Raw genomic sequence first — 23,001 nt, forward strand, 5'->3', positions numbered from 1 at the left:
TGAGATCAGGGTCCCATTATACTAGATAATATGCAAATAGGCAACGAGACCTGGTTTCTGCTCTGGTTACAATTCGATTTTTATGACTTGGACTTGTGTGATGAAGGGTGGTAGGACAAGGGTTATATTGGTAGGCTCATGTTCTTACACAGGTTACATAAAGTACAAACTGATGAGTCACAGCTGCATGTTGGCAAGAGTAAGCTGCAATATGGTGACTTTAGATAACTTTCCTGTTGCAAAGTCTCTCTCAACTGCCTTTACTTTTCATAAACTCGCTTTCTTTTCTGAGAAAAGGTTAATGTTTCTAATGTTTTATGTGCTTAGTAAGTAAACAGTTATCCTTGGGTTATTTCTCTAAACTTTAGGGAGATGGTGCGGTTATTAATCTTTTTCATAGAGAATAAGAAATCACACAGATCTTATAGCTTGTTTGTTTGTTTGTTTGTTTGTTTGTTTGTTTTTTAATTGACAGTGATTAATTTAGTACAACCGTTACCAGTGGGAGCCGACCTTTTTTGGCAGCCATGCCACAAATTAGCCCTATATCTTCCCTGAACAACACTCTCATCCCCTTCCCAGTCTGTTCTGCTTTTTGCTCCCTGCCCTCTCAACTGCTGTATTGCCTGTCCCTCCTCCATCTGCCACGTGCCACACAAGTTGTTGTGGCACTTGTGTTGTAGGTTGGACATCCCTACTTTATTTGGACTTCGGACATATTTATGGCTACCTAATATATTTCTAACACAGGGTAAGTAACAATGTTCATGAAATATGTTGGTTTACATGTAGCAATTTTTTAACTAGTCACAAAGGCATTAAAATAAACCAAATTAATAAAACAAATGGTTTTATCAAGCATGTCCAACTACTAATTGAAATAAGCTGACACCATAAGAAACGTTGTCTTAAAATTGACTGTTAGTTGCCAGAAGCTGATAAGTTAATGAACAAAGATTATACTTATGCTTGCAAAGACAAGACTCTGCTTTAGATGTTAGTGCTAATACTTCTGATATTAATACTTGCACATGCTTGTAAAAACCTGTTTTGTTTTTTGTTTTTTAGACTGCCACTTATGATTTCAAAATCAACACTCTTATCTCTCTGTAAACTAGCTTTGTGAGCCCTTTTCAGCACAAGGCAATGGATTTTCTCTCCTTCAAAAGGAAGATGATGCAAGCAAAAATATAGAAGTGGTCTTGCCTATACTGCAAAACCCTCCCCCACTTTAATAGTGACTCTTCCAAATTCTTTATTCTTTGCTGTACATCTATTTTCATTTATAACATCATTGATTCATTACCCAATGAATATTTCAGCCAGTAGGCACTAGGTATTCTCATCTGCATAGATTCTTGAACACCCTCATCACAATTGTATTGGAGCATCTGCTGGTGTTACATGTGGGCCACTTTCTCATCCTCAAAACAGGACCAGGTTATGTGCATATCGCGTGAACTTGGTGGAGCAGGTGGTGAGGTCTGTAACAAGTCTTAGTTCCTGTGAGAATTCGCTTCTCTCATGAGCCCGGTTTTACCCTTGTGGTAGGAAATTCCATTCTGACCAGAAAGAGCCATAATTCTAATTGTTTAATCTTTAGCTGATAATTTAAATTAGTGGGGCCAACCTTTATGGCAGATGTCCCAAAAAATTAAGCCCTGTGCCTATCCTCTCCCACTGCCTGATCTGCTGCTCTGCTGTTTTGTCTTTGTCCTGTGCTTCCTGCCTTATCTGCTGCCTGCCTCCTCCCCTGGCCTGCTGCTTGCCACAGATACTGGCTGACCATGCTATGTGGTATGTATGCCACAGGTTAACCACTGTTGTTTTAAATTTGAGGCCCAGGCCACTGAGGGCTTGTCTGTACTGTGGCAGTGATGTGTCTTGGCAATAGCATATCCTGCACAGGAACACTTCAAACTGGAAAGACATCAATGAGGCTTTATCCCTCTGGCTTCTGGCAAGCCTAACAGTGGGTGCTGAGGTGACCCCAGATTGTCTCACTGTCAAACTTCCAAGTCTGGAGCGCACCTAGAGATTTGAGGTGTGCAGGGCATGGGTGAAGCAAGATCAAGACTTGCTGTTGCCACTGCTATATTAACAAACCCCGAATTCCTTGAAAATAAGAGCTGAGACCTTGAACTAGATTATTCTATGGAAAGCCAGTGAAAAGCATAGACAGGTTTGCTTACAAGAACACGGGTAACTTTAGTCTGTCTGGGATGTGATGAGTAAGTCACTGTCCACTTGGATGGGATATAGTCTCCTACCCAGTTGGAAATGATGGATCTTTTGGTATGTAAAGAGATGTTTTGAGCATGTACAGAAGTTGGTGTTTAGTTCAGTGGTACCTCAACTGCCTATTGTGTTCCATCATTTCAAGTGTTATCCCAATTTTAGGTCATGAAACCTGCTTTTTGTTTTCCTCTTGCCCCAGTCATTATTTCATTTTACAAAATAAAATGCATACTTGTGGCACTTGTCCAATGATGACCTTGACACTCAGTTCCTACTTTAGTTTCGGGACCTCTATAAAGGAGAAAAAATGATTTTATGAAGAACTGCAAGGTTTAGACCTTAAACTTCTCTATGCCACAACTGTTAAGTAGTAAAGCAGATAGTGACGTAGTTGATTGTGAATGTGGTTTGCATGTAGTTAGTATTAAAGTTGGTCTTTTCTGGCATTTCAGATTGGTTTCTTTTTAAGTTTACAAAGAAAATGGCAGCTTTTTGTATAACAGCATTTTGTATAAAGGTAGCGTTGACCATTTGGTCACAAGACAACAGCTAGTAGCCAATGTCACAGGGAGAAAGAAATCTAAGAAACCATCACAGGGGTAAAAAACCAAAACTTAAAACTTCCCTTCCTTGCTCTTGCTGATGCATACAAACCAAGAGTCTGAAAAGTGCTACAAGCCAGATGCAGGGGTTTAGGTTGTAGCCGTGTTGGTCTAAGGACATAGGCAGACAAGGTTCCTTGGGTGAATTTTATATCTTTTATTAGACCAACCCAAATAGTTGGAGAATAATTAAGCAAGCTTTCGGGTTTGAAAACCCTTCGTCAGGCTAAGGAAGTTTCAGCAGTTGGTGTGTGCTTTTCCTGGATGGAATGAAAAGTAAAGAAGCCCACGGCTGGGCTGGTATGCATACAAGACAGGTAGTCAGTGAACATGTAGACTGAGGAGTCAATGGGTGAGAGACAGGTGGGGGGCGGGGGATGAAAGTGGAGAGATACCTGGGGAGTCAGATGGCAGGCAGGTTATAATGTGTCATAAATCCAATGTCTATATTTAGTCCATGATTTTTAGTATCCAGGAGGTTGATGAAGTGGAATTCATAGGCTCATCTCTGGGAAGTATTTTGTAAGTTTCAAGCACTTAAACATATCCCTATCTTTGAGTACATGAGTAATCTGATTACTCATGTACTCAAGTGTTTTGTTAACTGGTGCTGGGTACCATACAATCTGTATTCAATTTAGATTGAGTCAAGGACCATATATTCTTCTATTTTTGGATGGTGCTCAAATAAAGTAATTAGTGTTTCAACTTTCCTTCACAAGACTATCCAATGCACTTGTTCTTGAGCAGAAAATGTTCTCATATGACTTCTGAAAGGAAAAACAACTGATTACAAGCATTTGCTATTGATCTGTTCCTTGTTTGTTCTTCCTACCACAGCATTTTCAAACTTTAATAAGTGTCAAAGGGCAGGCTCAGCTTGTCATGCTATTGAAGTGCATATGTTTTGCTGTTAATGATTAAATCAACAATTTTCCTTTTAAAGGATCCTAAAAATTTAATGTTTATAATCAAGAGTACTGTAATGACTGAGAGCCCACTTTAATTTTGAAATCAATTTTTTTTTCAACTGCTTTCAACTTTCTGAAACTTACTTTTTGAGCTAATTCTTTATTCAAAGTTTTATTTTTTAAAGTCTATAAAAGATATATGTTCCATCAGACAGAATAAAACTTGTCAGATGCTTGTTTTACATTTCTAAACTTAAACTGTTGATAAAAATTTCCTATTATGTTAGTATTGGTGATACCATGCCTGGTTTTTGTTGTTTTTATTGACTTTATTATTTACATCTGCAATTTTTATTTTATTTCATAAATGATAGCTACATCAGTACCATTTTTGTCTTGCAAATGTTCCATCTGTAAATGCATATCTAAAAGGACCTTGAAAGTTAGAGAAGCTTATTTGCAGGTGTTAGACTACACTATGGGACTAGGTGCAGCTGGTCATTCTGCACAAATTTGATTTCAATCCAGGAGTGTCGCTGTGAACATACCTGCTGCATTTTTTAAACTTTAGCTTTGAACTCAGTAAAGACCATTCATTCAGGGGGAAAGGAGCAGTATTCCTGGGCAAAGGGGGAAGCAAGTGTCCTCTTAACACTACTATTAAATCCAGTTTACTGTATCAGTCCTACTCCAGAGAGATTTCTTGGCCTGACTCTTAATGCAGGACCTACATGGTACATATTTTCTGGTGGTGTCTTTTTCTTAGGCGGAGACCAGGCAACAGCACAGACTAACATGAAAGAATAATTGAAATGTTTTCATTTATTGGTGTATCAAAAAAAAAAAAAAATAATGCTCCTTTTCAGGGAGATCACAATTCATAATGTCCACATTACCAGGTGCTGTTGGCTTACTATGACTTTGACTTTTAGAAATACTGATTCAAGAAGTAAGTGCATAATGTTTTCAATATTAAAAGTCCGATTTGTTGCAAGCTTTAGATGCTTGAATACCGCATCCTGCTCTATGGTTATGTTGGTGCTGAGGAGGGTATCTTCATTCCAGACTTCTAATTTTCTTCAAGAGGTCCCTTCTATGTTGGAAGATATTCCTTTTTTGAAGTTTTGGATCTTGTATTCAAAGACTAAAGAAAGTCCTTCACTTCTTGAATGTTCTTGAGCCACCTTTTATTTTTCTATGTTCCTGTCCTTAACAGAAAATAGGGAAGATCTTATTTAAGATGGCTTTTCACCTGGCTCTTCCTTAGTCCTAGAGAAATAGATAGCACTATCAGAGTAGAACTTCGCCTCAGTCATGCTTTCCTCTGTTTCTCTCTGCGTCCAGGCATCTGTTTTCGTGGGTTGATCAGGAGTTGCATTTCAGTCGGTTGTCAGAATCTGAACCCACCTTTGAGGAATAAATTTAGCATCTCTTCAAAATGCATTGAACTTAAGACTTCTTTTTGTCTTAGGAATGGTCTGTCAGATATCTTATTCAATGCCATAGTACCCCTGTTCTCTACCCTCTTCCTAATCTTTTTTTCAGGGCTCCCACTCACAAGGTGGATTGGGATAAGAAGTGATAGGTCTTCACTTTCAGTACTAGATACACTTCCACCTCAGCATACTAGGTGAAGGGGTTTTACTTCAACTGCTTTCTAGTACTAGATATTTTGGATTTGAAGAATTGCCATACCTTCATTTAATGCATCAGAATCAGAAGAAGCCTCTTAACTTGTAATGTGGAAATAAGCATCTTGCAGTACATCTGGTATACTGGAAGAATTTAAGATTCCAGATAGGAGAAAAAGTAGAGCTCTGTTTGTTTGCTTTGTATTTTTAGTGTCCTAGCTGTAACTGTTACATTCTTAAAGTTTATCCCTTGGAAAAATGACTCAATTGGGGAAGATTGCCACAGAAGCTTCCATTTGGCATATTGTAGGTTCTTTGTTTGTTTTGTGCTCTGTCTCAAACTAATGTTCAGGTAACACTACAACAGAGATTACAGGTTTCCTTCACTTCGTGGGTTCTGTATGTGCGAATTCCCTCTTATGTGATGACCCTTTTTATAACAATTTTTTTTTATATGCGAGGTAAATTCACTCTTATGTGATCGGTGTGGTGGAAGCCGGCAGTCAGCTGTTCTGTGCAGTTCATTGTGGGAGTGACACGCACCAAAATATAGTCTCCTGTGGGGCTCATTGTTTTGTGACACGTGTTTCTGTAGTTGCCATCCTCATTATGACTTCTACGCATCCTGCTAGCCCCTTGTTCATCAATGAAGTGCAAGAGAACTTCACTAACACTGGAGACGACTGGAGATTTTGAACCGTGTAGAAGCTGGTGAAAGGTCCTCTGCACTGGATGAATACCAAAATTGTCTTATAAAAGTGGTAGAAATAGGTCTGGGGATCACTACTGTTGAGGTCTTGGAACATATCCCTATTTGTTACACTGTAAAGTGGGTTCCCTTTATGCAAATTTGAGTTGTGCCGTTTTCCAGAAACACATGTACAGTATAAAGCGAGGGAAACCTGTACAGGGGAAGTAAGAAATTGCTGTAGAGCCTGTCTGGCTTGGAACAGCTTAAATAGAATAGCCAAATCATCACTATGTTAGACTTGTTTAAATCCCCATCGCTTGGCTGCCTGCATGTTTGTTGCCTATTGTGCTAGAGTATACCTTTGCACCAAGGGTCAACTAAAAATCACTTCAGTATACATCATCTGGGCATGCCTCTTGGTCCCACAAGATGTTCCGATGTTATTAACTGGCTAAAAATATGCCAGGCTGGTGTGAAAAGTTATTTTCTCACAATCGCATCTGACCAAGACCAAAGGGAGATATGTCAATGGAATGGGAGCCATCATGAGGCATATGAATTCAAGAAGAGACACTGTTTGCAAAAATGTCTTGGAGCTCAGTGTTTGCAAGGCATGTTACATTCTATCCATTGATTTGTGTCAGATGCGTTTAAGATTACTCTTAGAAACAAGATGGCTGTTAAGTATTATAAGTATGGCTGTTAAGTATTATAAACAGACAAGTATGCACACTTACCTTCTCTGTCAGAAGACAGTAGAACTGGCACATCTATCATGAGATCTCTTAAGGCAATTCATCTAATGGGTCTACAAAATGCAGATCATGTAAAAAGAAGCTTTTTCATCACATGAGTTAAAAATCAAGAACTGGTTCCTAACATCTTTTATGAATGTGGTCATCCAATAAAAGAGCTGTTTGTGCTTATATCTGCTATCTCTGTCTGTTAACCCCTTGGTTGCAAGTAGCACACTGTTTTCATATCCTACTATGATAAAATCTGCTAAGGCAGGGATGTTAAATGTGGCTTGTAGGTTGGGTCTGGCCTGCAGAGCTGCTGTATCTGGCCAAACAGACTACCAGCTGGCCACCATAAGTTGTGGGGAGCCTGGTTAGTGGCAAGTGGCCACTTGGAGCCTGATGGACATTGCAGTTGGTAGGGGAAAGGAGAGTGGTGGCTGACAGCCCCAGGCACTCTCCAACCACTTCGTCAGTCACCTTCACCTTAACCCCAGCTCCAGCTACCTGGCCATTGGCCCTGCCCTGTGTGCCCTATGCCAGAGCTGGTGCTGTGTGTCCCATGCCGCTGCTGTATGTCCTGTGCTTTGTGCTGTTACCAGCATGTGTCCCACGCTGGAGTCTGAGCTGGAGCTAGCACCCCATGGTATCTGCTGCTGCCTGTGCTAGAGCTGCCGCTGCTGTCACTAACATGTAGTCTGTGCCAGAGTTAATGCCCCAGCATGAAACATGTCAGCAGCTCCAGCTCTGGCCTGGGACACACCATGGGAGCTGGAGACAGAGCTGCTTCTGCTGTAAGATTACTCTTAGGAACAAGAACGCAGCAACACAGTGGCCGTCCCTCCTGGAAACACCTGTCCTTATTGTGACAAGACTAGAATCTTGAACTGGGCTATGGCAGGGGTGGGCAAAATGCAGCCCACCAGGCCATTCTATCCAGCCCGCGTGGGCCCCCCAAAATTTTAAGAAAAATTAATATTTATCTGCCCCTGGCTGCCTGTCATGTGGCCCTTGATGGTTTGCCAAAACTCAGTAAGTGGCCCTCTGCCCAAAATAATTGCCTGCCCCAGGCTATGGAGCCATCTGCGGACTCACTATTAAGATCCTTGGATCTTACTCATTTGCGAGTGATTGCCCATCATCATCATGCCCTGGGGTCGATCCAGCCTGCAGGCAGCCCCAGGGTCTGGATCTGGCCCAGAGCTGGTCATGAGTTTGATATCCCTGCTCTAAGGAACTTGCCAAGATTTTTCTACCAGTGAAAACTTGTCTGATCTTGGGATTTTAATGTGGTTCTCTCAGATTTAATGAAAACCTATTGCAACCGGTTACATTTAGCTATAAAGACCTTCTTTTTGATAACAGTAGCATCAGCCAAGAGGGTTGGTGATAAATACCAGGGTAGCAGGGATGTCTTACACTATATTCCCCTCAGTGTCACTCCAATACCATCCCAAATTCTATAAGAGAAACTAAGCTGCATCTCTGCTAGAGCTTTAACTTTATATGTAGAAAACTTTCGGGGATTCTCTAATTCTGTACTGTTTCCATAAAGAATTAGGGTTCAGTTAACAATAGGCCAGCAACTATCCAGGTTGATTTTAGGCTGTATTATGACTTTGTAGCATAACAAATTGAGATCTTTCCAGATTTGGGTTCGTTATAGAAAATTAGGGTTGAAAGGGATCTCAGGAGGTCATGTAGTCCAACTCCCTGCTCAAAGCAGGACCATCCCAAACTTGATCATTCCAGCCAGGACTTTGTCAAGTCAGGCCTTAAAAACTGCCAAGGATGGAGATTATACCACCTCTCTAGGTAACCCATTCCAGTGCTTCACCAACCTTGTTGTGAGAGAGTTGTTCCCAATATCCAACCTAAACTTCTCTTGCTGCAATTTGAGACCATTGCCCCTTGTTCTGTCATCTGCCACCACTGAGAACAGTTTAGCTTTATCCTCTTTGGAATCACTCTCCAGGTACTAGAAGGCTGCAATCAAATCTGTTCTCAGTCTTCTTGTGCAGACTAAATAAGCCCATTTCCCTCAGCCTCCTCATAAGTCATGTGCCCCAGCCCCCTAACCATTTTGTTGCCCTCTGCTGGACTCTCTCCAATTTGTCCACATCCTTTCTGTAGCAGGAGGGCCCAAAACAGGAAACAGGACTCCAGATGTGGCCTCACCAGTGCCAAATAGAGGGGAGTAATTATTTCCCTCGATCTGCTGGTAACAGTCCTACTAATGCAGCCCAGTATGCCGTTGGCTTTCTGGGTAGCAAGAATACTGACTCATTCAGTTTATTGTCCACTGTTATCCTCAAGTCCTTTTCTGCAGAGCTGCTTCTTAGCCAGTTGGTCCCAAGCCTGTACCAGTGCATGGGATTGTTCCATCCCAAGTGGAGGGCTTTGTACTTGCTGTTGAATCTCATGAGATTCCTTTTGGTCCAATCTTCCAATTTTGTCTAGGTCACACTACCTTTCTTTAAGGACCCATCCTTTCTTTAAAGGAGTGTGTGCTATGCTGAAGAACTTTATCTCTAAGAAAGGGAAAAATAGCTTGTTCTCCTATGACTGTCTCAATATCATCTACCAATTAACTTGGAGAAAAGTACTGGAATTGGTGGGGGCAGGGTGGTGACTGCTTGTCCTTAGAGGTTCCCAGATAATGTTTAAAAGGCAAGGATAAAAGTGGAAAAATGCACTGAAATATCAGTGGTAGAGCTGATATAAAGTTGACGTTGTGAAGTCTTTTAAGCATCAGAGAGCTACTTGGGAACCAAATGTAAAATCCTTGAGAATGTATCATAAGGCAGTAGAAAGTTTCCAAAATGTTTGTTTTTTATGGCATGTATCATCTTGGTGTAGTATGAAGTTGGCCAGTTTTCGTCATACAGTTTTGTTAATATTAAGTTGGAAAAGTGTATATAGAGCAGATCATATCCGCTAATCCTTCTGAACCTTATCCCACTAGTCTTAGTTGCTTGTCTGGGACTATTCAAACTCTGAAAGAAAAACATTCTACCCTTCTTTCGGCCAAGAACATTAGTCGGTTATAGCAAATGCTCAGAAATGGTGGAAAAAGAAAAAGGCAAAGAAACTTAGATTCTTAGAGACCCTTTAGTAAACAGTGTTATTTTATTTGGACAAATGTATCCCTGTAACAAAACTATTTCCCCAAACCCAAGATGCATTTTTTTCTGAAAAAAAATTGTATGTAGTAAGTTCCTCCCAGAAGAGTTCATGAGTCCTAACTGTCAAGATAATAACACTGATTGTTCATTTCTTGGCCTTTGTGCATAAAGAAACTTTATCTTTCTAGTCTAGTAAAGTACAAATTCCTCTAAAAAAGGACATAGTTATTGTCCATCTAGAAAAACTAGGTGTCTTTTCCTGGAGTTTGCAGTTTCAAATATGGCCAAAAAAGTGCCAATTTTTTAATTGCTATCTAGAAATCCCTGACATCGCATCTTTTCAGACGTGTGTTTCAAATTGTCGGAAGTCCACGTGTTGTTAATGTAAGGCCCTCATATTTTGGAGGTATGGGATGGGTCCTTTAAAGAAATGCTCCTGTTCCAAAACATTGCTTTAAACACAAACTGGTTGCACCTCCCCAAACTGCTAAGCAGTAAAATACTACTACTGTCTTTTTTTTTTTTATTTAGGCCAATTTAATTTTTAATTAAACATTTTATATGACACACTTTTTTTTTTTTAAGATATCTCTGACAGTCAGTGTAGAAATTTATTCTTCCTTTAAGACCCACATGTATCTCTGGCTAATGAACGAAACAGTTCTGCCAGCAGAGTGCATTCATGCTTGGACATATGTGTTGGTACATTATATATGCATGGCATCAAACTTTTTTGCAGTAGAAGCAGACATTCCAGTGTGCTGTATGCTGCTGCCAGGCCTTCTCGTGCAAAATTTTCACAAAACAGGCTATGTACACTCATTGAAATAACTTGGGAGAATTTTCCCAGATTCAGTCTCTGGGTAGAGAAACTTACCCAGAGCTGTGTGTACAGACATTTGAATGCTGAGACCCTGAAGATTGGAGAGCTTGCAGTGTTGACACTGTGCATCTGGTGGAGTGGGGGGCTGTGCACACATCTCATCATGCTTTTCAGGTTTCCTTTGTCTGCCTGGTGATGGATCGCTGCAGTGGATAGGGCAGACTTGATTGGCTGACTTAGACTGCCCCTGGTCAGCCTGTGCTTCTCTGCAACACAGTGGGAGGATTGTGAAAGAGGAGTGTTCTGCAACAGTAGTCCAGTGAGAGAGACAGTCTCCCTGGGTGAGAGGAGGAGAAGCTGAAGGACTATGTTCTCTTCTGAGAGTAACCATGGCCTGTACAGACACTCACTGTCCTAGGAGAAACTCTCTTGGGTGTGATTTAACCCTGGTTGTTCCTAAGTTATTTTTCTCCTGGAGCAGCCATTTTTATTCTAGGAGAAAGTCTGAACATCTGTATGCCTGTGGCTTCTCCTGGGAGAGCAGCAACTCTAAGGAGAAACTGAATGTCTGTATGAGGCCACAGTAAGAGATTCTTGTGGAATTGCAGATGGATATATAAGCAAATTTTGATTCACTATGATCCCTGGTCAGGAGAGTTAAATTTTTACTAAGTGGGTCACTGATGAAGGGGATAGTGCAGTGTGGAACTGATGTACCAGCATAGGTCAGGGGTTGGCAACCTATACAGAGTGATTTTAATCTGGCCCAGTAGTCTGCATGTTGGTGGTAATATGGCAGGCTGTTTGCAGATGTTAAAAAAACAAACAAAAAACCCTCACCACTTTAAACTCGGCGCATTCCTGTGCTGAGCCCAGCACACGCCCAGAAGAGGCAGTGCCTTAGTTGGACCCGACTTGCCTGACAGCTGTATAGATTGGGTGCTTTAGTGGGGGTTTTTTGGCACTTTTATCTAATAGCTGCTTGAATCAGCTTTAGCTAAAGCCCTACTGAAGCACCTGATCTATACAGACACTGTAGAGTCAGGTCAAAGTAACATGCTGTTTGTTCCGGTAAAGAAACAGCATGTGCTGTTTCTTCTGGTTTTTTTGGTTGAGTTGGTTTGTCTGTTTGTTTTGTTTTTAATGTCTACAAGCAGCCACAGTCTCGGGGTTGCAGGTGCATTTGCAGCATTGTTGCTTGGAAGTGCTGGTGGTCAGGTTGCAAGCAGCAGTGTGCTGTAGTCCAGGCTGCGCTACTTTGTCTCACTGATCCTAAAAGGTTGTTGATGCTTGGTATAGGTGTATGACATGTTGGCTCTGTGCTAATAGAAATAAGCCAGTAAGTGACTAGGGTTGTTCAGGGAAGGTGAGTAGCTGTATCACCAAAATGGAGCAGTTTGTTGCTAGTAAAACCTTATGGTATGAACCATGTTTAAGTGAAGTCTGTTTATATCCTGAAGAGATGAGGAAAGATTTTGGCCACTGTAGTACTTCTTACTATTTAACAACAAATCTTGCAGATCGGAGGTCAGTAACTGATGGGCAAGAATAGCGCAGTTTGGGTCCAAGGTAGGCCAGTGCTAGAACCCAGCTTGCGCTGCTGCTTCTACCTGCTGTTTCTTCTCTCCACTTGTGGATGGACAAGCTCACTGCTGCCTGACCCCAGACACATGCAGCATGGGGAAAGCCCCTGCTGCTGAATACCAGGTTGGACCCCTGCCAAGAGCTGCCGAAGTCCTAGCTTCACAAGCTGGATCCAAAGGCTTTGTGGGCAGTAGGCTATGACTTCTATTGTGGGTGCTCACATTCTTTTGGTCTTGTTTATAAACTGATAAAGTGGCCCAAAATCTTAATTCAATTAAAAGGGATTGTTTAAAAAAATTGAAAAATGTAATAATTTAATCTAAAACTAGTATAACTATTGACAAACTGAAGGTAACAGTAGTAAAATATTGGCTAAGAACTAAAATATTTCTTAAAATGATGCTATCGATAAAGCTAAAGCCAACATGTGCCTTTGATTAGCATGTCTAGGGGAAACTTGGAATAAGTATTTACAGGACACATTATTCTCACACAAACAGTGAAATTTATAGATAAGGATAAACCAAGATTTTTTTTTTTTTCCTCAGTGCCTATTACAGTGCAGTTTACTACTACTTAAGAATTCATTGCAACCTCACCAAATAAAAGTTAGAAGATCTGTAACAGAGCTTTGCACACTGAAGTGAAGAATTACTGTAGAACAGGGGTCAACAGCTCAGCAGGCTGGATGTCGCATGCGGAGCCATTTGATCTGGTCCACAGGCATGGGGCTTTGGCAACGTTCAGTGGCGGGGGCTTCTTTAGCAGTTGCTCTCCAGTGCTGCTGTGGGCAAAAGAGCCAGCCCGCTTGCCTCTGCTCCACGTTGGGTTAGTCTGGCCCACAGCCTTAAAAAGTTGCAGACCACTGCTGTAGAAGAGTCGAGCATCATGGTAGGATGAGGAGGTAAGGTGGAACTGTAGCCATGTATGTGGCAGACTTAAGAAGTACTACTTAGTTGGAACAAAACTGGTTATAGTTTAATAATGAAATAATTCAAAGATCATTATTGCTAGTAAGAAATTTATCTTCTCCCAAAGCAGTAGAATTAATTACGAAGAGCATTTGAAGCAGTGATGGAAAAACCTAAGATACAGAATATAGGGACAATCATAGTGATGCAAATAAAATTCCATACCAGATGAAAAGGACTTGGGTTCCTAAGGAGCTTCTTTTGAGGAAGAGCTCATTTTACCTCAGTTACACACAGAGGACTGCTTGTTGTCCAGTCATTAGGCATTTGACACTTTCCTGCAGGGAATGTAAAAATGACTATCAAACTGTATAAGTACATCGAGGATATTACCACAATTGGTTTACTTGGATTTAAAATCCCAGTGTAGACCAGTTCTAAATTTCCTTTTAAACTACTGGAGGCATATCCTTTTGGCCCTTCTGTCAGCTTGTAGGGTGAATAGTTGTGGCCTTTTTCCATCATGCATTCATATCTTCAATTTTTCTTCAGATGAGATGGTTGCAAGTTAAACTATTTGCTTCTACTTTCAACGAAAACAGACAGCCTTTGTTTTGGTTCTTGTTGCAATCTTCAAAATGTTGGTACCTGTTCACACAATGATATGATGTAACATTTCGTCCTTCTTTCTGTTACTTTCTAGGAGTTTGAAACCTGTACCAGCCTCTGGCATGGGAATGATTACGGGCACCTACCTGTACATGAGTGCAGAGGCTGCTCTGACACGCTGTAATTCCAGCTTGTCAGAGCAGACTCGATTAAATGAGTCTGCTGGAGCATGGCGGTTGCTGTGTTCCGGCAGCCTCCTGAGTCTCGTATCAATGTCCCTGTACCTAAAAATGGCAGTGGGGGTGCTTGAGCTAGAGATCATTGAACGAGCTTTAGTTCAAGTGCCCCTGCCACCATTTTTAAGTGCAGGGACGCTGATACGGGAGATGCAGAGGCACTTTAATTAGAGCGGCTCTCAGATATGTAAATCTAGGAGACGCTTCTGAATAGCTAGCCGCACAGAAATGGTAAACCAGTCCTTTTACCTTCTCTGATTCCTTCATAAACTTATACCAATACTGTTATATTTGGCATTAGAATATGCACATATGCAACCAAGGAACCCTTTGTTCTAAGACAGGGGTGGGCAAAATGTGGCCTGGGGGCTGGATGTGGCTTGCTAAGCAGTTCTGTTCAGCCCACAGGGCCCCTAAAAAAATTTAGAAAATGAATATTTATCTGCCCTGGGCTGCCTGTCATGCGGCCCTCGATGGCTTGCCAAAACTCAGTAAGTGGCCCTCTGCCCAAAATAATTGCCTGCCCCTTTTCTAAGATCTAGGTGCCAACCAGAGTTTATGGAAGTAACAATTCAGAAAGAGGAAAGGATAATGGGTAAACAAGGTATGAGTGACTCTAGGCAAAATGGTATCAACTAATATTATCACTGAGAGACTGATTTAAAACTTCTCTACGTTTTACAGCCTGAGCAGCTGGTCTAATTTCTAAGCTCCTCGGGCTGCACCAGCAGGATCACCATGTCGCACCACGCTGTTGCTCTTCCCTACTTCTGCACTACACTGTGCAAGGCACATGAGTTAATGCTGACTTGTTCCTATCTTCAGGATATAGATATATTGTTTGCAGTCAAGAAAGAATGAACTTGAACTTTGAAACTTGTACCTCATTTTTGAGTGCAAGGTTCTCTTCTAAATAGCAGTCAGAGAAAGTAACCTTTTTTTCTTTTATTTATATCAATCATTTTCCTCCAGCGTGTAACTCTCTTTCTTTGTACAAGTACCTACTACTCTGTTAAGTCTTGGAACTGAATTTTTTTTCACCATCTTTTCCAAGGTTTTCCTCCTACTGTACTGAAGTGCCTGTCAGCATCTTGTAGAAGTATACTTAATGAATTGTAATTATGTTGCGGGCTAGGCTTAATGGTGAAACTACACTCAGTCATTTTCTACTAGGTTAACCTAGGAAAACTAAAAGTTAGATCTTGAAATCTCAGCTCAAAGATTCTTCCCTTCTGTTTCCCAACTCCCCCAAAATAATTTTCCATTTCCTCTCCAATCAGATTTCTCTCAGGAAAATATTTTAATTTTCCCTTTTTTGTAATTGTATTTTAATGGGCTGTATACTTTGCTTATTATGCTTTCAAGGTTTGGCCTAACTGTACACAAAGTTGAGAGAAACCTTCTACTGGATGGAAAGATTTTAAAGCAAAGAGGAATGCTTTCAGATATTTACATATCCTAAATATATACACTCCAAGAACTCTTGAATGTTTTATCAATATTGTTAATACTCCTGCAGCTCTATTTCCACCCCTCCTACCCCCACCCCAGCAGCACTAATTTCTGATGTTGCAATACAAGATAAAAATGTTGGCAGGTATGTTGATGCACCAAACTCTAATATGTGATCGGATTATGAAAATCTAGGAATGCTGTCTGTAATCTGTCAAATACTTATTGTTGGAGACAAAAAGCAGATCTGTTTTAAGTATATAACTGGTATTAACCTCTATGTGGATAGTGGCGGTAATGTCATTTTTAATTGGTTTTGAATGGGAAAAAAAAATATCTCAAATTTCTGTAACAGCTGTTTAAGTACATATCTCTGTAATGGACCATTGCAAGCAAATGGAGAACAGAGAGACAGACCTCTTAGTTCATTGTAAATTTATTTTAAAAAAATCAGTTCTTCTGTGCTGTTACATGCTTGTTTAATCTCCTCTGAAGGTTAAGTGCATCAATTTCAGTAGAGAGTAGACAAGTGGTCCAGGTAGTCTGGTGTCCTTTCTCAGATGGTACGTACCAGTACTTCAGAGGAAGGTGTAAAATGGATAAAACATGCTATAATATTTTTGGGAAAGCTTCTTTTATCTTCCAATAGCAAATGTGAATTTAAGTCTTCAATCTGAAAGTTGATATTCCTTATCTATTTTTGCTCTATGTAGTATAAAATCACTTAATTACATAAATGTCTAATTCTTTTTAAACTCTATAAATCTTACTGCAAAATCTGAAATAAATCTTGTTTCAAAATCTTGAAGTAGTGAGGCCTAGTGACTACACAGTAATTTTATTGTTAAGGTACTTTTAACTGTACCTTTACTTAACCCAGTTAAGGTTTTTGCTTTCAGTCCTTTGCTATTGCTATAAAGTAACCATGTCATGCTCCCTTTTTATAAGCTAATTTATCTTCTTTTTTTCCAGTGCCTCACTTTGCTTGCAGCTTTAAGATTGTTAGAATATATGGCTTTAACTTCATATCTATAATTTGGCATTCTACTATTTTAAAAGGCTGTTTAGCATAAACTGTTTATGCTGAAAAGGGAGTGTGCCTATGATTGCACTGGAGGAGGCAGTAGGCTCTAGTTTCATTGCTATTTTCCAGTGTATAAAAAATATAATTCTGATTTTGTTGCAGTAGTAAGTTGTGGGGAAAAACTTATTATTTGCATGAATAATAAAGCACATTTTAAAAGCCATTCATAACTTTTTCAGATAATTTTTTTCATTGGACCACAGAAATTGTGTAACGTTCAAAATTTCAAACTACCCCAACTTCTGAGGTACCAGAACTGTTTAAGGCGCTTTTTAATAGTGACTTTTTTTTTTAAGCTCTCCACACAATCAAATTGCAAAACTGTTTATGCCCTAATTGAAATTACTCCCCAGGAAGAACACAGATTTGGACAACTTCATCATAAAAGGTGAAAGTTTTGACAGTTGTAAGCAACTGGCAAAGGCCTCTTTAGGATGAAAGTGTTTAGGCAGCCTCACCTGTAGCATTTGCTGTGTTTTATACAATTTAAATGAGTGCAAAAATTCTTTGTGTGGGAAAGTCACAAAATAAGATTTTGTAGAAATTAGCCTCAAGCTTAGTAGGGCAACAGCTAATCTGCTATTACTTTGTGTACTTGTGGGGCAAAGCCTATTCCTTGTCCAGCTGCAGACTCGTTTCTAACAAATGAAACTAAGTCTTCCTCTTTCCTGCTTTGCCAAAGCTGAAAGTGACCTTGGGATTGCTGCATTTCTCCTATGGCAGTAAAAACATTTTATATATAGTCATATGTAGAAATTAGTTCCTATATAAATACCTGTATTAGCAGCTTTGGAATGGAGCCAGGATGTGGCCAGGAAAAGAGCCAGCAGCCTGAAGAAGTATTATTTTTAATTGCATGAAAAACCACTACATAAACTCCCCATTAGTTTTGCTAGTTACATTTTTCATGAAGCTGCAAGTTTTTATTTGGGATTACTGAGATGTGTATTTGAAACTAAATGGAAGATTTTTTTACTCTCTCTAAAGCGGGGGCAGGCAATTATTTTGGGCGGAGGGCCGCTTACCCAGTTTGGGCAAGCTGCCGAGGGCTGCATGGGTAGCCCTGCTCCTTGACAGGTGCCCTGCCCCCGGTCACCATCTTGGGACCAATGTCCCAGGGCCAGCACTGGTGGGGGCCCAAAGCAGGGCACAGGCTGGCAGGGATCCATGGAGCTGGGCTGGGCTGGGCTGGGCTGCACCTGCAGAGAGAGGGGGGGAGCTGGCCCAGCTCCATAGAGCCCCTGCCAGCTGGGACTGCACGCTCCTGCTACTCTGCTCTGGGGCATGCTGGTGCTGGCCCCGGGACACTGGTGCAGGCCCCATGCTCCCACTGGCTCCCTGCCCACTCACACCCATTGCCCCCCAGCTCCACAGTACAGGTGGAGCTCAGTGCACAGCCCTGACCCCCTGCTTATCAGCAGGGAAGAAGCTGGTGCTGAGTGCAGGGAAAAGTGGCCCCTCACCCACCCCATGGCTGGCGCTCCCTGCTGCAGGCACTCGCAGCCCACATGCTGCTGTCCTGAGCAGGCACAGGCAGCCCCAGGAGGCTGCAAGTGGCTGCAGCGCGGGGCACCAGCTCCACTGTGAGCAAGAAGCCGTTCTTCCCTGCACTCAGCCCCAGCTTGTAACCTGGCTCTGCTGCCAGCCTGGCAGCAGGGCCAGGTTACAAGGTGGTGCTAAGCACAGGGGGGCTGGGGCGGAGCAGGGAAAGCAGTCCCTTGCCCACCCCAAGCCAGGTGCCCCACACTGCAGCCGCTCACAGCCCACCTGGGATTGCCTGTGCCTGCTCCAGACAGCCCCGCGTGGGCTGCGAGTGCCTGCAGCAGGGAGCGCAGGCCATGGGGCAGGCAAGGGGCCACTTTTCTGTACTCAGGAAAGGAGCCCAGGGAAAAGCTGAGTGCGGGGGGGAAAAGTGGCCCCTCTCCCACCCCATGGCTGGTGCTCCCTGCTGCAGCCGCTAGCAGCCCGCACAGGGCTGTCTGGAGCAGGCACAGGCAGCCCCACGTGGGCTGCGAGCAGCTGTAGCAGGGGGCACCAGCCACGGGGCAGGGAAGGGGCCGCTTTCCCCTGTGTTTCTTCCTTGCCTGGGGTCCCCCCTGCCCTTCTCCCCCCCCCCCCACTTAACTGCAGTTCTGGCATGGGGCAGCCACGTGCTCCCAGGCCAGAAGCCCCTGCTGGGTCTTCTGGCTGGGGGGACGGCCCGGCCCGGGCGGCCCCACTGTTGTTGGAGCCCGCTGGGCTTCCCCTGGGTCCTACTGCCCTTGGTTCTTGTCAAAAGTGACAGGATACAAGGGCAGAGAAATATTAATTTTCTACATTTTTTTTTTTTTTTCTTTTAGGGGCCCCGCGGGCCAGATAGAATGGCCTTGTGGGCCGGATGCAGGCCGTAATTTGCCCACCCCTGCTCTAAAGGGAAGGCAGAAGTATCAATAAGGGTTGATGTTTGGGTTAGGTTTAATGTAAGTCTATACATTTTCAGCTAAGAAAAAATGAATTTAGTGTGATTTAGTTTAAAAAAAATAATAAAAAAATTCAGTTTCTGATCTGGATGTTGCATAAACGTTTGTCTGCCTTGAACTTTCCATATTAAGGAAATTAATATGTTATGCAAGTTTGGCATTCTGTTTTAAAATGTCTTAACTGTATTTCAAAGGTGACTTCTTTAAAATAAAGGACAATATCAATAATTTCTGATTCAAGGAGTATAGTTTCTTGTCAGTTTCTACATGTTTTTAATTGACAAAGTTTTATTTAAAAAGCACCCCTGAAAAAATCTTTCCTAATTGATATTTCTATGGGAATCAAGTGCTTTGCATATGTTAATGAATTAAAAATTTCAACATTGGTTTCAAGTGGGTAAGTCTTGTTCCCTTTACAACTGCACAGGAGGGAAACTTACTCTCTCAGCAATTTTGTTGGCAGAGCTGAGAATAAAATTCTTCTTCTCTGACTCCCAATTCTGACTGCTAGGCATTTTTCTTTGTTGTAACAGACTTTTAAAATCACTTAGAGCAGTTGTTTTTCATCCAGTGGGCTGGAGGGGATGCTCCCAGTCCCTCTGTGGCCAGATCTGACTAGTGGACCCAGTCCCTTGACTGGGGCAAGCATGGCCCCAGTCCAGCCATGCCAGAGTTTGAGCACCCCTGACTTAGTCTTGCTTGAAAAATAAAACATGGCTAAAAAGACTTTCTGTTTTAGACAAGCATGAAGATTTTCTCTGAAGTGCCCTTCACTCTTGTTTTTTGTCTACTGTGCAGAACTGCAGCGGAACAAATTTCTATTTTAGGTTTTGCCAATCAGTGCTGTAACAGAAAGGAGTCAAGTGATAAGAAATGCATGTTACTTTCATTAGTACACTCAGGTTTCTCTGTGAATTCATTTTGTGCAAATTTGCTTATATGCAATGACCTTATCTATATCAGAAACTCGCTTTGTGTGAGAAATTCAATCTTATGTGAAGAAGCATGCAACATGGCTGTGCGGTGATGTAAAGTGAAGCATTGTGGAAGGGTGAGTGAGGTGGGTATGCAATGCCATCACGCACTTGCTTCAGTCTCGCATCGTCCATTGTTCCGTGTGGTGCTATGCTACTTTCACTTGTATTGTGGTGCATCTATTTGCCTTTACTATTGAATTTAGTGAAATGTTGTCTAAGCAACCTTCTAGTGCATCTCTTAACCCCCCTCTTGAGCCAGCCATGAAGGGAAAAAGGAGGCTGGTATGTATCCCCATTAATTACATGTAATAATGCATTTGATTTATGCAAATTCACTTTATGCCACTTTTTTTTTAAATGCAACCCTCGCATAAAGAGACCCCGAGTATACCTGAAATATCAGAATGTCAAAATCAGCTTATAGTTAATGGTGTGTAATTTGATCTGAATGTTTTCACTACAGACTTCTAGGGCATTTATACACATGCTCTGGGGAGGGTGGGGAAAGGGGCACTTTAATTAGAGCAGCTCCAAGAGAAATAAAATAAGGCTTGTACACTTATGTATTTGTTTTTGTTACAAAATATCATCTAACAGGGGTTTTCAACCTTTTTTTAGTAAGTGTACTCCCGGGGTGTGTGTGTGTGTGTGGGGGGGGGGGGGGGGAAATGGCATGCGGTTTGATGCGGAGGGCGGCAGCACAGGGTGGTGGATGGCAGCAGCGGTGAAGAGGGGTGCCTCTGCCCTCGCCCTGCCCTGGCCCTGGTCCTGGGAGGTGGCGGCACTCCACCCCCTCCCCCAACCCATGTGTACCCCCTAGGGCCTTCCCAAACACTCCCGGGGGTATGTGTACCCTCAGTTGACAATCCTTGTTTGACTGTATTACTAGTAGTGGTAACTTCCAGTTTTGCTTACCCTGTTGCAGTTGTCACTGCCGTGCACTGCAGCGAGGGGGTTCGCGAGACTTTAGAGGCCCGTCAGGTGGGTACTTGTGACGCTTGGAGTGGAATTAATTAGGCGGACGCTTATCGGTTGCAAAACAAGATTGTTTACTCATGCCGTCAAGGTGGTGAATAACGGAGGTCAGAGGTAGTTGGTTAGTTACAGCTTAGAGTTCGTCAGGTCGGTCTGCATAAGTGTTCGCTGTTCGGGCAGAAATGGTCGGGCCGGCAGTTGTTGATTTACGTCTGAGATTGGGTCGAGACGGGGAACTTAAACAAGTGATCAAATTGTCTAATTACTCTGATACGTGTGATCAGAGGTCTCCAAGGTGTGTACGGAGGTCTCTGACTTCACGGAAGTAAAAAAACAGGTTTTATTTGTGTAATAGCCAATTGGTTTTCGCCATGTCATAAATTTAATTAGAATCGCCAGTTATATATCGGTTTTCGCCAGGGTTTTATTTTAGGGCTACTCCCTGTATTACTCTGACCAGTTATAATGATTTATGTAAAGCAAAGAAGGTTAAGGTTTCATTTCTGTTAGTGGCGCAGCAATAAATCTCTTGTTGGCATGAATAGCAAAGAAGGCTGTTACTATCATTTTGTTAACCCTTAGTTAATCTAGTGCAAAATAAAACTGTTTTAAATAGTATCTCTTGCTTGTGGCATGGGCACTTACTTAATTGGGTTGTGACAGCAGTTAGAATACGTGTTTGAAGTAGTTGACAGCTTGTTTTACTTTTACGATACGTGTCTGTGTTGCTTCTATTAAAGCAAAATGAAGTTACTACTGTTTGCTATTACTTCATGTAGCTGAAAATTGAAAATCAAGCAGTATATTCTTAACATCAATCTTCTGTTTTTTCTACAGCATGGGTGAGTTCGCTGTCCATGGGAATGATCTTCTTCTGCTCTCCCATTGTCAGTGTATTCACAGACATATTTGGCTGCCGAAAAGTAGCTGTTACTGGAGCTGCAGTGGGGCTGATTGGGCTCCTTGCAAGCTCTTTTGTAAGGTAAGAAATCTACTCTTCCTTTCATTGGACAGTCAAGTCAATTTATGATGGCAGATTTTGCTTCTGACGTTCACTGATAAGACCACTTATTCACTTTTGTGTAACCTACACATATCCAGTTGAATGCTCTGTCCTTGTCTGGTGGTGGCTGAATGATGCATGCTTATGAGCCTGCTACTGATGCTCACAGAACTGGGTCTTTTTACCTTGTCCACAAGAGATTCATACTTTCAGTTTTAAGAGGTTTGGTCCCCCAGACTGGAGACCCCACCACTATGCAGTTTGTGGTTTTTATCTGCTCCACTGCTTGGATGCAAGGTGATTTTTTTTTTTTTCTACTTTCTTCAGTTTCTTTCATTAGTTTGTGTCTCCATTTGTGTTGCAGAATATTTTCTTTAAAATAATGAAACCAAGAGGCACAAATGTTCCTTGTTCTACATATTTCAACTGAAATAAAGTAGCTACTACTGTAGCACCCACAGCCATAAAAAAACAAAACACAATGCACAACCCAGTGTGTATGGGCAAGATGGCCCTTGTTGTTCTGACCATGTGCTTAGCACATGGCAAGCTGGGGCCTGTATCTGGGCAAAATATATAAAAACCCTCTGGCTTCATTGGCCAGAGGAAGTGGAAGATCCTCCAGGCAAATTGAGTGAGAGAGGCTGGAGTGTGGCAGTCCCTGACTGGTCGGGGCTTTGGTGATTTCACACCAGATATAGAAGAACAACTCAACTAAGGTTTCTTGCTTTTTTTCTTCTGGGGCTGCTGACTGCTGCACAGCTGTATTGGGAGCCAGAAGAACTGTTCCCCATGGGGGGTGGGGTGGGGGAAGTCTCCCCCACTCTTCACTGTAAAGGCATGCAAAAGCTATTTGAAGGGAAAGCCATAGGTATAGTGAGAGAGAGATTGTCTGTCTTGGAGTTTGACTCCTATTTCCTCCCCCTCTTATCTTCTTCTGTGTTTGTATTTTT

At 42.0% G+C, this 23,001-nt stretch overlaps 1 protein-coding gene across 1 annotated transcript in view; it reads left to right on the forward strand.

Annotated features, from left to right (window-relative positions):
* SLC16A10 (solute carrier family 16 member 10) overlaps positions 1-23,001 on the forward strand; it is a 127,538-nt gene that overhangs the window by 39,460 nt on the left and 65,077 nt on the right. The window contains 1 exon segment of the mRNA XM_059732978.1: positions 21,883-22,027. Within this exon segment, the coding sequence (XP_059588961.1) occupies positions 21,883-22,027 (145 nt within the window).

This window comes from Alligator mississippiensis, chromosome 1 (genome assembly GCF_030867095.1).
Source record: "Alligator mississippiensis isolate rAllMis1 chromosome 1, rAllMis1, whole genome shotgun sequence".
Classification (NCBI taxonomy): domain Eukaryota; kingdom Metazoa; phylum Chordata; order Crocodylia; family Alligatoridae; genus Alligator; species Alligator mississippiensis.